The 15,000-nt window shown below is 35.8% G+C and overlaps 1 protein-coding gene across 1 annotated transcript in view; it reads right to left on the bottom strand.

Annotated features, from left to right (window-relative positions):
- The window catches only part of LOC143024353 (uncharacterized), a 303,367-nt gene that overhangs the window by 1,271 nt on the left and 287,096 nt on the right, over positions 1-15,000 (bottom strand). The window contains exon 7 of the mRNA XM_076183147.1: positions 3,309-3,477. Coding sequence (XP_076039262.1) covers positions 3,309-3,477 — 169 coding nt within the window. The remainder of the gene's footprint in view (positions 1-3,308; positions 3,478-15,000) is intronic.

Raw genomic sequence — 15,000 nt, 5'->3', positions numbered from 1 at the left:
ACACACACACACACACATATATATATATATATATATATATATACATATATATATATATATATATACATATATATATACATATATATATATACATATATATATACATATATATATATACATATATATATACACACACACACACACACACACACACACACACACACACACACACACACACACACATATATATATATATATATATAGTCTCTATATATATATATATATATATATATATATATATATATATATATATATATATATTTATATACATATACACACACACATACATACACACACACACACACACACACACACACACACACACACACACACACACACACATATGTATATATATATATATATATATATATATATATATACATATATATATATATATAAATATATATATATATATATATATACTGGATATCTATGGAATAGCAAAATTTGATTCCTAAATCCTAAACAAGCCAACCTGAACATCTCAAACCATATGTTTGTATGATCCATGTCACTTATGCTTCCATTTCAAACATCTAATTGCCGCTTCCCATATATTAAAGGTCTGGACTGAATTTTTTATTTTTTTTATTTTTTGTTACGCTCTACAAGTATCAGTCGATGGGTCATAATGAATGACCCTACAAAAGCCTCACCACTCAATAACAAGGCTGGCTGAAAAGTGATAATGATTATACAAATGAATAGTTATATATGCACACAAAATGATAAACAAGGAAAAAGCAAACACGCAAATAAGAAAATAAACACTCATCTGAAAGAAATGAAATCATATTTGATTGTCAAACTTCGATCACACTTCCATGTGAAGATTATTCTGTTCACTGAAGACGAGGTCAAGAAAATATGTTCTTCCAACTTCTTTTTACTTCTCGAGAGCACGAGACAATCATTTCTCGTTCTTCTTTAATTTCTTTGTGATCAATGATCATTGCTTATTTCCGTCACTCATATACATGGCTGAGATCAGCAAATATTCATTACTCCCAATGTCTGACTTGAACATAACAAATATGGTCAGCATTGAGCTGAAACCATCACGCTGGATGAATCTTCAGATTCTATTCGACTATAAACATTTGTGTTCCGGTCCGCTTTGTGTGTACATACTTTGTTGATGCCTTTCCGTGCTAGAATGCCATTTTTAATTGGGACGAAAGGGACTCAGTTATGTGTGCGTATACACTTCGCCTACAAACTAAGGACTGTTTTTATGACAGTGTATACAAAGCCGTTTTCATTTCATTTCTTTCTTAGTACTCTTAAATTCAGTCCCTCTTTTGTTGCCTAGTTATTAATTGACAACAAAACTTCTCAGTCTTATATTCTTGTACTACATTAGATCAGATCTTTTTCTCTCCCATTCTGTCTCTTCTCCCTTCCTACCTCTCTATTTGTGTGTGTGTGTGTGTGTGTGTGTGTGCACGTGTTTTATCAACATACATATGTATGTGGGCGTGTCTGTCCCAAGTGCATCTGAATCTGAATCTGAACGACTGAATTCTTGTTTTATGTAGTCGTCAATTGCCAAGGCCAAATTCGTTTGTTTTATACTCCTTACAATCTTGCTGTTTGCACGGTTCTATACCGGCTCAAGCACGTTTACTCTCGAACTCATAAACCTCTCTCTACTCTTTCGATGACTCCATCATCATCATCTGCAATGAGGAACAACCTCCGAGCGTGACGTCACCGAACTCCGAGCGTGACGTCACCGAACTCCGAGCGTGACGTCACCGAACTCACACGCCAACGCCATTCCCCACCGTTTCCCTTCCCATCCCAAACACCTCCGGCCAGGATCGACCGACTTGCTTCAGCCACGACTTCTGCAGATATTCTTTTCGTCTTCTCCTGCACAGAGGGTTTTCTCTTGTGGAGATAACTCTGTGGTCGGATCAACATCAAAGAAGCGTGCCACGTCCTCATATTGCCGGAATTGACGTTTGCGAGTTATGTTGGTAACAGGTCTAGACTGAGCCCCACAATCCAGCTGCTGGTTTTGGTACAAAGCCATTCCAGTGATAGTGCATGATTCTGCGAAGACACTTGGTAACAAAGATATTGAGATACCTCTGTAAATCGGCATGTTTCACAGATGTACAACAAAACAAATGCATGTTTGGCTTAAACATTCGGACCGCAGTCTTTATTGCACATTTTTCGACAACATTATTTTTTCTTGGTTGAGGAAGTCCATAACATTGTTCATGACAATGTTTCGGAGGACATCCTGACATGACGTACAAGTGTTATGTAATATATTACATGTTGAGCTTTCGAAGACTTCAGAATTCTCGCTACATGTATGGATAAACTGATCTGTACCATCCAGTATGCTTCGAAACATCTGGACCTTGGTCATGGTTCGAGAGATATGGCGTCATAGTGCTCTTGTCTACCTGTGCAGTCACTCGCATCTGAGACCAGAAAATACCAACCCTCAACCTTCTAGGTGTATTTAGGATATATGTATATATATATATATATATATATATATATATATATATATATATATATATATATATATATATATATATATATATAACTTAAGCAAAATGTAGTAGCAGATTTGTAAAAAAAATAATCACGAAGAACCCACAATTGGAATAAAAGGAAACTTAAAAGAAAGTATAACTTCTATATATTTCAGCTAACAGCTATAGCCCTTTTCAAGAAAATAGAAGTTATATTTTCTTCTAAGTTTCCTTTTATTCCGACTGTGGGTTCTTTTTTCTTCTCTCTGTTTTTCATATTCGGGTGTCCAATACACGACCCTCATTGACGGAAAACGAGCGGGGAAGTTGGCTTAGTCACGGGCAATTCAACTATATGGGATGTGTTACTGGTTCACATATAGTAATACCAGTACAATCACACCTGACAAAACATATTACAGAGGACCTGTAAAACATGTCAACAGGAGACCTATCCATCCACAACGAGATAATATGGAGAAAACTAAATAAAATAAATCTGCTGAAGTAAATGAAATGGAAACAGAATAGAAATAATATTGTGAAATAAGAAAACAAAACAATCTAAGCTAAAAATAAATCAAAACAGATTACAACACACTATCGAATGAAACAAAACCTAGCAAAACAATAAAAACGAAACAACTAACTGGAACACATCACTGGATATTATCAGGATGTTTGTCCAACTAAATGTTTAAACCTCAAACTTTCCTACACTCAATCACCAGAAAGTCTATTTCTTTCGCTGACAACGTGACTGGCGAAGAAGCTTCTGCCTACTTCACTCGCTAAGACACTAGAGCTCACCATTTCGTAGAACGTGGACTCTGACAGCCGCTTCTCTGGTGTTGGAGGGACTACACACATAAGTGCCCGAGTCCTTCTCGGTGGCAGCCTCAAGGTTGAGCGTACTCCAGGTGCCATTGTCGTCCTCCACCACTTCAATATGCACTCGAGCGTCCTCGTAGCTGGCAACCTGTTGAAGAGTCAGGGATGAAAGGAAGTAGGGAGTGTTTATATATGGAATCCTTGGTGTACCTCATATTCAATATATATATATATATATATATATATATATATATATATATATATATAAGTATATATGTATATACTTATATATGTATATATATGTATATAATATATATATATATACAAGTATATATGTATATATATGTATATAATATATATATATATACACACATATATGTATATATAAGTATATATGTATATATATATATAAATATATATGTATATATATATATACATGTATATACAAGTATATATGTATATATGTATGTATGTGTATATATGAATATATATGTATATCATATATACATATATGTATATATATATATATGTATATATATGTATATACATATATATATATATATACATGCTTGTAACCACGAGGAAAATAAAGATCGGAATACTGAACGTTTTCGTCTATTAAGACATTTTCAAAGTACATAGTGTCACAACAAAGAATAACTTAAATATTGGTCATCCTAATGGATTATGATGTGAGACATTTTTTCACCTGTTTCAATTGTCACACATTTTAGTTATTGTTTTTATTTTTTTCGTTTCTGTGTATGATATTCCTTTAGTATTTACGTTGAGTGACATCTACTGTTTTTATAAATTATTATATTTAAGTTATTCTTTGTTGTGACACTATGTACTTTGAAAATGTCTTAATAGACGAAAACGTTCAGTATTCCGATCTTTATTTTCCTCGTGGTTACAAGCATAAATCTTTATTCACGTGTTTAATGTGATTACTGTTGCATATATATACATATGTATATATATATATACATATAATATATATATATACATATATATACAAATATACATATATATATATATACACATTATATATATATATATATATATATATATATATATACATATATATACATATACATATATATACATTATATACATATATATATATACACATACATATATATACAGTACATATATATATATATACATATATATATATATATATATATATATACATATATATATATATATATATATATATATGCTCCACCGCAAAGACTCGAACCTTTGCATTAGGGACTGCATATAATGAAGCAAAGACAATAACTTTGAGCCAACTGGACCGTATAAAAGGAACGACCTGGACTACGACCTGGTAGTTCCCCGAGGGCACTAGGCTTAGCTCAGTCTCTATTCTATTTCACCGAGTCTTTATTATGGCGAGCCATCCGACAAGAAGCGTTTCATTGTGACAGATGGAAATAAGGTCCACCGCAAGGACTCGAACCTTTGCAATAGCGACTGCTTATTATGAAGCAAAGACGATAGCTTTGAGCCAACCGGACCGTACAAAACGGAACGACCTGGACTACGACCTGAACACACAACTTGTCGTAACAAATGGACAGTGGCTAAATCAACTCAGCCATAAGGAAGGGAATAAATTAAGCACAATTTCTTATATATATACACACACACACACACATATATGTATATATATACATATATATATATATATATATATATATATATATATATATATATATATGCTCGAGTTACGTAGGTATACACGAACTTTGTATTCAACCCATCCCCGCAACAATTAACCATTGGCATTATGTACACAAGTAGAATTTTATTTACAGATACTGAATGGTCCATAGTACACAGATATTCATCTTATCAGCAATATTATCTTATTTCCTTTTTAATTATTTGCAAACACGATCGAGACTAACAGGAGTACATCGCCTGATGGAAGCACATTCGGAAACTGAGACGTTGTCAGGTTGAGGACTCGAATCTAGCCCATACGTAACAAATGGACTGAGGCTAAACCAACTCACCCATTAAGAGGGATGTAAGTTGAGCGCAATTTCTTATATATGTATGGCCGAGTTACATATGTATACACAAACTTTGGACTCAAGCCATTCCCACCATGGTTAGCCATTGGTAGTGTGATTTTATTGACAGATACTAAATGGTCCACAGTATACAGGTATTCATCTTATCAACCACATTAACTTATTTTCAATTTAATTCTTTGCAAATATGATCGAGATTAACAGGATATGTCGCTCAATGGATGCATACTCGGAAACTGAGATGATGTTAGGCTGAACTCGAACCTAGTCGATGCGTAACAAATGGACAGTGACTTTACCAATTGCGATATCAATGTGATGGCCATGATTAAGGTAAGCTTTTGTTCGTTAGGCTTAATAATGCCTGGTATATTTGAAAGCTTTGCGCTTAAAGACAAATGACACAGGATCGTGGGTTTACTGACATTGAAATCACATACATACAACATATGTATACATACATATATACATACATACACACATAAATACATACATTCATGCATGCAAACATACATACATGAATATATGTATACATACATATATACTTACATATATGAATACATACATATATACATGCTTATGTACATACATATAGACAGCCAGACATACATACATACATACCGTATATACATGCATACAATAGAGACTTTTCCCTTTTACACAGAGATGGCCGAGTCAAAGCATGCATCTACCCTACTCCCAAATCACAACCATTCAGACCACATTCACCGCCCCTCTCATCTTAGCATCTCATCAATGAAGAGTCATACCTGACCCCCATCACGCTGCTTGGTAATGCATCAAAGCACATCAAAGCGCAGCAGAGGAGGGCCCGGCAGCTGAAGTTGGTTTGCCCGCATGCACTCCAATCTTTTGCCCACTCCCCCTCCTGCTGGGCAGACACTCATCTTGCATCCGATGTCCCCTCTTCCTTGGTCTTCCTCTCAGGCTCACTCCATCCACTGGACTTACGTTGATTGAATATACACACCTCAACAGGGCGCCGAAACTATCACTACATGATTCGGCTACGCACCTTAAACCGATTAGGACCTATATGTAATTAAATATGGTCACGTTAATGTTTATGCGTGTTTCTTTGTATAGACCTTTACGAGTTTTGTCCTCGTCCTGGACTTGAAATTAATTCCCATTCGACGAATATATGGTAGACTCTTTGCGTTTAAGAAAAGAGGGAGAAATAGAACATAAAAACATAAGAAAGAAGGAGAATGGAGGAGACCATAAGGCCTACACTAGGCAGTTTTATTTCCATGATCACCTATCATGCCCATCCATAAAATTGTCTAACCTTTTCTTAAAACAACCGATAGTTTCAGCACTCAGGAGACCTTTTGGTCCATATCTAGGTCGGATGCAAAAAAAAAAAAATCATAATAATGATAAACAAATAAATAAATAAACAAAAACTATAATAATGTAAATAATAAATAAAATAAATAAGTGCATAGGTATAGTTACATAATAAACAAGTAAATAGTAAATAATAATAAATTGACATAACTATTGATAAATGAGAATCAAACAAATGATAATAAGCAGACGGACAAATGATAACAAAACATATAAACAAATAATATAGAATAAATAAATAAATAAATAATATTCCATTCGTTGGCCACTCTATTGGTTAATCATTTCTTACCTATTTCCTTCTTAAATCTAAATTTGTCCAGTTTAAATCCATTACTGCGAGTCCTGCCCTGTTGTCTTAATATGATGACCTTGTCTGCGTCTCCCTTGTTAAGTCCTTGATCCATTTGAACCTCTCTCTTAGATCACCCCGCATGCTGGGTCTTTCTAGAAAGTGTAAATTAAAGTGTCTAAGCTTGTCCTCGTACGGTAAATTTCTGTGCCCCCGTATAATTTTGGTCATTATCCTCAATACTGTTTCTAATGAAATGATATCCATTCTATAGGACGGAGACCAAAATTGTACCGTATAGTTAAGGACGGGTCTAACTAACGTCACAAAGAGTTTGATAATTACCTCTACGCTTTTATTTGTAACAGTCCTAGCAATGAAACCTAACGCTCTGTTAAACTCTGAAGTTGACAGATTGAAGGAGGGAAAGAGAGAGGGAGTGAAAGAGGGAGGGAGGTTAAGGAGATAGGGAGGAAGTATGGAGGGAGAGAAAGAGGATGGAAGGAGGAAGGATGGAAGAGAAAGAGGAAATGAGTGAGAAAAGGAGGGACAAAAGGAAGGAAGGAAGGAAGGAAGGATGGGAGAGACAGGGAAGAAGAGAGGGAGGGAAGGAGAAAAGGTGAGAGGAGGAGAAAAGAAGAGAAAGAGAAAAGAAGAGAACGTGGGAAGGATGATGGGAGAAAAGGGAGGAAAGAATGGAGGAGGGAGGGAGGGAAGAATGAAAGTAGTTGGAGAAAGATGGATGGGTAGAGGAAGCAGAAAATAAAGTGAGAGTGAGGAAGAGAGTGAGAAAAAAGAGAAAGAGAGAGAGAACAAAACTTCTCTCTGCTGAAAAAAATATCACGCATTGTAAAGATACTGCTACAGGAATTAAAATTGAAAACAATAACTTACACTTATTAGATAAAAGTTGCTAAAAAAATAGGATAGTTGCAAGTGGCATTGGAATAAGAATGGAAGACACAATTTGATTACAAATTACAAGTTGTATCCACCCCCCAAAAAAAAAAGTAATATAAGAGAAACCATAAGTATTTCGAAAATCCAATTTCAGAAAAGTAGACAAAAAAAAAGAAAAAAAAATCCTATGGACAACGAAGTCTTTCCTTACGAAAGTAATGCCACGGGGTTGATTTAAATCGCCTGACGACAACCAAATCAAAGGATAAGTACAACCTGGTATAGAAGGGGCATATCTCGATGGCCTTAGGCCTTTAGGGTCCTTAGGGGCCTTCCTTCTGCTGAATAGACTCGTCTGTCGACGAAGGCCGAGGCAAAGCCAAGATGACAAGATTGGAAAACGATACGGTGGAAGACGACGCTGTGCGTTTCTGAAGGAACTTGGAAAGATCAGAGGAGAAGAGCGTGGCCCGGCTCGCCAGCACAAAGAAGAAGGAATGACAGCCAAGAGTAATCTCGATTATTTTGTATTTGTATGAAACTGACTGGAGAAGGTAGTAAGGGTACAGGGATGTATGTATGTGTGTATGTATGTATGTATGTATGTATGTATGTATGTACGTATGTACGTATGTATGTATGTATGTATGTACACGTGTTTGTATGTATATATGTATGTATGTATGTATGTACTGTACACATGTTTGTATGTATGTATGTATGTATGCATGTATGTATTTATATATGTATGTATGTATGTATACATGTATATATACAGACCTATTATAAATACGCGTGTGTGTGTGCATGTGTGTGTGTATGTGTGCGTGCGAATGTGTGCTTGTGTGCGTGCGTGTGTGATTACGTGTGTGTATGTTTGTATGTGCATGTTCGAGTGTGTGTTCGAGTGTGTCTTTGAGTGTGTGTGCGTGTATGTGTGAATGTTTACGTGTGCGTGTGCGTTTGTGTGCGTGCGTGTGTATGTGTGTTTGTGTGTGTGTGTGTGTGCGCGCGTACGTGTGTGCGTGCGTGTGTGTGCGTATGTGCGTGTGTGAGTGTATGCGTGTGTTTGTGAGTGTGTGTGTGAGTGTGTGTGTGTGTGTGAGTGTGTATGTGTGCGTGTGCGTTTGTGTGCGTGCGTGCGTGTGCGCGCGCGTGTGTGTGTGTGTGTGTGTGTGTGTGTGTGTGTGTGTGTGTGTGTGTGTGTGTGTGTATATGTGTGTGTGTGTGTGTGTGTGTGTATGTGTGTGTGTATGTGTGTGTGTGTGTGTGTATGTGTGTGTGTGTGTGTGTGTGTGTGTGTGTGTGTGTGTGTGTGTGTGTGTGTGTGTGTGTATGTGTATGTGTGTGTAAATAATATTTTCATTTTACTCTGTGTAAGTACATTTCTGTGTGCAATACCGTATTTGAATTTTAGCGTATTCTATCAACGTAATGTTGACAATAATAAGAGCAGGTATTGACGTTCATCATTTACAATAACTTATTAGTACATAATATTACATGTACCAGTGCAATTACATTTACATGAATACATGATTATACACTTAGGCACATCAAACTGTATTTCGTTTTTTTTTTCATTATCGGCAATGATATAAGACTTCCATTAAGAATTTGATTTACTGAAGGAGACTATAAATCTATATGATATATTCTTGGAGTGTTATTAATACTGGAGTCATAGGTAATAGTGATTTATCAACATTTTTCCTAATTTTTTTTTCTCGAAATTTGCTCTACATTGGAGTTATCGGTAGTTCTAATTTAGTACGTCGTATATCGCATTAACGTCTGCATCGCTTGTTTGTTTGTTTTCTCTTCCTCAATTAATCATCCCGTAGGCCTTACGACTAATTATCAATCCTTCCTTTCTCGTCTCCTATACAGGAATACATGGCCAGCATAATGGCGAAGAAAAAAGAAAAAGAAAAAAGAAAATAGATTTAGTCTTCCCATTAGTCCTGTATGTACGTACTAGTATATGTGTATGGATGTATGTACAGTATATATGTGTGTGTGTATATGTATGGACTATATATATGTATATGTGTATGTGTGTATATATGTATGTATGTATGTATGTATGTATGCATGTATGTATGTATGTATGTACGTATGTATGTATGTCGTCGTCGTCGTCGTCGTCGATGTCGTCGTCGTCGTCGATGTCGTCGTCGTCGTCGATGTCGTCGTCGTCGTCGTAGTCGTTGTCGATGTCGTCGTCGTCGTCGTCGATGTCGTCGTCGTCGTCGTCGTCGTCGTCGTCGTCGTCGATGTCGTCGTCGATGTCGTCGTCGTCGGCGTCGTCGTCGATGTCGTCGTTGTCGTCGTCGATGTCGTCGTCGTCGTAATCGTCGTCGTCGTCGATGTCGTCGTCGTCTATATCCCGGTTATCACAAGTCAATGGAACCGGGAGCCAGACAAGAGGAAAAAACGGAGCCGTGACTCAACTACTGCACTCCTTACACGAAAAACCGAACGAGAATTACTCGAGTCCGTGCACTTGTCTCTCAAGTGCGACTGAACGACCACATCTTCACGTGGTTCTTTACCTTACGTGGATGGTGACCAGCAACGTGGGATCATGTTTCTGTAATACAATAGACGGGAGAGGGCGTTCGGAGTGTAGTATCGCAGTGCATCAAGGAGAAAGTAGGGAGGAGAATGAGGACGAGAGGCTGGAAAAATGGAGATAAGGAAGCCAATAAAATTTGAGGTCATGTGAAGCCGCCACGCGACAAGGGCCTCTGAAAGTGGTCCTCTCTTTTTTTATGATACAATGTTCTACATCATGTAACCCGATACAGTCCCCACCTTTTAATTTTAGATCTCTGAAATGAAAGAGAGAACGGTACTGGTTGCATGCTGTGGATTCTTTTATTTTTGTTTCCAAGTAAATAAAGTTTGTACCCCGGTATGTATTGCTGTCACTTGATTGTTATACTTTGTTTATTTAAACTCGCGGTGTTGTTCTTTTATATATTTTCATGAGTATGAGATGTCAGATAATATGATAGAATCAACGCAACCAAGTTGTCAAGTCTTGATACACGTGCCAAAGGTTGACCCTTGCTCTACAGCGTCGACTTAATTTCATAATGTAATACGACCTCGCTACAATAACGATAAAGAATTTGTCGTATTCTTCAACTAGTCTTTAGTGCTTGAAGAGCAATGCTATTAGGATTATCAACCTTACGCTCTTAGGAAATATGGACCATAATTGCATGGTACTATATTTTATTTCAGTTTACAGTCGCTACAATAACGACAAAAACTTTGTCGTATTCTTGAAGAGCAATGCTATTAGGATTATCAACCTTATACTCTGAGGAAATATGAACCATAATTGCTTGGTACTATATTTTATTTCAGTTTATCAAAACTTTACTTATGAATGAGGTTCTCTGCTTCGATGACAAACGATCGTGACGAATCACCACTGCGAAAATGTTACATCCACATATTACATAAATATCTTTCGTTGTCGAATATTCAACATATCTGTATACACAGTGCTTCCTGTATGATATTAAACCGGTATTCTCTGAGCAAACTTGTAGTGATACAACAAGATGTATTTGCATAGCAGTGGTACATCACGGGTTAGGTTTTGGTGTCAACATTATTTCATAGCGACAATGTACCAAGCAATGAAGAGATAGAAATAGAACCGCATTGGCTGAAGCTGGGTTTCTTGTGTGCGTATGTGTGCGTGTGTATTTACCTAGTTGTATTTACCTAGTTGTATTCTAAGGGAAGGGGAGCTATGCTCGTGGGGTCCCGTCTTCATATCTCATTTTATCTAAACTATTTTTAAATTCATGTATTGTTTTTGCACACACCACTTTCTCATCTAACTTGTTCCAACTGTCTATTACTCTGTGAGGAAAGCTGTTCTTTTTCAAATCTCTTCTATAGCTGTCTTTTTTTATTTTCTTTCCGTGTCCTCTTGTATTTCTGTCATCCCATTTTATCAGATTCTCTCTATCAGTAATTTCTATGCCTTTCATGATTCTGTAAATAGCTATCAAATCTCCTCTCTCTCTTCTTTGCTCTAGTGTCTGTAGTTCAAGTTTTTGTAGTCTCTCTTCATATGATAGTTTTGAGAGTGTTGGTGCCAATTTTGTAATTGCTCTTTGTATTCTTTCAAATTTTTTTATACATTTTTTTGTACTTGGTGACCATATCGTTGCTGCATATTCCAATCTTGGTCTTATCAGGGTGATTAGGATTTTCTTCGCCATTTCTTCATCCAGGTATGTAAATGTGACTTTGATTGTTCTTATTAAATTATAAGTTTCTCAAAAATCTTATTTATAAGTTTCTCAGGTGACATATATAACAATGACTCCCAGGTCCTTCTCATTTTCTACTTTTTTTATTCCTTCTTCTCCCAATTTATATGCTCCTGTTATTCTGTTTTTGCTTTTTCCAAATTCCATTATACTACACTTTTTTGTATTGAACTCCATCTCCCACTTCCTACTCCATTCCTGTACTTTATTTAGATCTCTCTGTAGTGATTCACAATCTTCTTCAGTTTTCACTCTTTTCAGTAGTTTTGCATCATCTGCAAAGAAGCTCATATAGCTTTCAATTCCTTCATCCATATCATTAATATATATAGCAAACATTATTGGGGCCAGAACTGTTCCCTGCGGAACACCGCTTATTACTTCATCCCATTTTGAGTGCTGGTCTCTTATCACTACTCTCATATTTCTATCTTGCAAAAAGTCTTCCGTCCAATTTAGTAGTTTGCCCTGTATTCCACCTTCAGTTTCTAATTTCTTAAGCAACTTCTTATGTGGTACTTTGTCAAAAGCTTTCTTTAGGTCTAGAAATGCACAGTCCGCCCATCCATCTCTTTCTTGTATTATATCTATTAGCCTTGAATAGAAACATATTAAATTTGGTGACGCATGATCGTCCTTGTCTGAATCCAAATTGCCTTGGATTTAACACTTTGTTTTTTTCTAAATATTTTACCCATCTACTTTTGATAATTCTTTCACAAATTTTTGCTATTGTACTTGTTAGAGAGACTGGTCTATAGTTGGTAGGTTCTTCTTTATTTCCTCCTTTATATATAGGTACTATATTTGCTTTTTTCCAATCTTCTGGAACTTTTCCTTCTTTCAAGGAACTGTTTAGTATGCTATGTATTTTGTCTGCCAGTTCATTCCTGCATTCTTTCAGTATCCAGTTTGTTATTTCATCTGGTCCATGCGATTTTCTGACATCAAGATTACTCAAGTGTGTTAATATTTCATTCTTTGTTACTTCTATTTCTTCCATAGGGGGGACTTTCTCTTTCCATTCGTTCTCTTCAGGTTGTATGTTCTCCCTTGTAAACACTGATTTAAAATGTTTGTTCATAATTTCCGCCATTTCCATTTCCTCAGTGTATTCAACTCCCTCTTGTCTTAATTTCTCCAAGTCTTGTTTGTTTTTCAGTTTATTGTTTACAAATCTGTAGAATAGTTTTGGTTGATCTTTACACTTTTCTATGATATCTTTTTCATATTTTCTCTTTTCCTCTCTGCACGTTTGTACATATTCATTTCTATAACAGGTATATATTTTCCATTTTTCAGGTCTTCTGTCTTTTTTCCATCTGGTCCAGGCTTTGTCTCTTTTGTCTTTTAACTCCCTACAACTTTTGTTGTACCAGCATTTTACATATTTTTTTTCTTGTTTTTGTCTTGGGACATACTTTTCCACTCCTTTTTTTGTAAATTTTTGTCAAAATATTCCATTTCTCTTCCACTGATGTTTCTTCTTTGTATATTTCTTCCCAGTTTTCCTTTTGAAAGAATTCTCTTATTTTATCAAAGTTTGTTTTTTCATACATCATTCTTCCTTTTCTATATTGTTCATTTCTTTTCATATATTTTTCTTCATTAAGTTCCAGTTCAATCAATATGTGGTCGCTTTTACTTATTGATGTTTTATATTCAATCTTGTCCACTATTCTAGGTTCAGATGTGATTATTAGGTCTAGTCTCGATGGCTCTTCTTCATTTCTATACCTAGTGTTCTCCTGTATCCATTGTGTCATTGTATGGTCAGTAACCATCTCAAGTAGAGCGTTTCCCCATGAGCCGTCTCCACCTTTTACTGTCATTTCTTCCCAGCAGATTTCTTTGCAATTAAAATCGCCCATCATAACTATTCTTCCTCCCTCTTCCATTATCTTGTTTAATGCTATCTTTGTGTCCTCTAACATACTTTCATGTTCACTCTCTTCCCATGAGGCTGTTTTCGGGGGCACATAATTTATCACAAACTTTCTGCTCTTCTTGTCTCTGTCTTCTACTTCCATCATTATCATCTCTACTGTATTCTTTCCATATGTGACACACTTCACGTTTATATCCTTCTTAGTCAGGAACATAACTCCACCCCCTTCCTTTTTCACTCTGTTTCTAATCCAATAATTATATGCATCATGTCCTACACTGTTGGGTGGTAGTGAACCTTTTAATTTTGTTTCTACAATTCCCATTATGTCTGCTTCTTTTTCTTTCAAATAATCATTCAGCTCATTCAATCCTGTAATTAATCCATCTATATTTGTGTAAGACACTCTTAGTTTTCTGCCATTTCCATTGTGTTCTCTGTTTCCCTTTTGTTTTTCTCTTGTATGTCGACTTTCTTTAGTTTCATATTCACTACTCTCCAGTAGAATCTCTCTTTTTCTGACTCTGTTCTTTTCTCGTTTTTTTTCCTTAGCTTCAAGTCTTTTCTGTTTTTCTTCCTCTCTTTCCTCTTTATTCATTTCCATTTTTATCCATACCTTTATATAATGTTAACTTTTTGTTATTTTAAATTTTTTGGATAAGATATTCTCAGCCGTCTTTTGTGACTTGAATTTAATCTTAATTGGTCTGGTTTTATCTGTGCTATACTTTCCGAGTCTAAATTTTTCTTCGATTTGCTTCATAATTTCTGGTTCATCTTCCTGAACTGATTCTAATAATTGGCTTACTTTGTCATTTTCCTCTTTGATTCTTGTGGTTCTATCTGGATTGTGTTTTTCTTCCATTCC

Source organism: Oratosquilla oratoria, chromosome 4 (assembly GCF_046742065.1).
Source record: "Oratosquilla oratoria isolate Oo_2021 chromosome 4, ASM4674206v1, whole genome shotgun sequence".
In the NCBI taxonomy this organism is placed as follows: domain Eukaryota; kingdom Metazoa; phylum Arthropoda; class Malacostraca; order Stomatopoda; family Squillidae; genus Oratosquilla; species Oratosquilla oratoria.
This window is presented reverse-complemented; position numbering and strand designations above follow the sequence as displayed.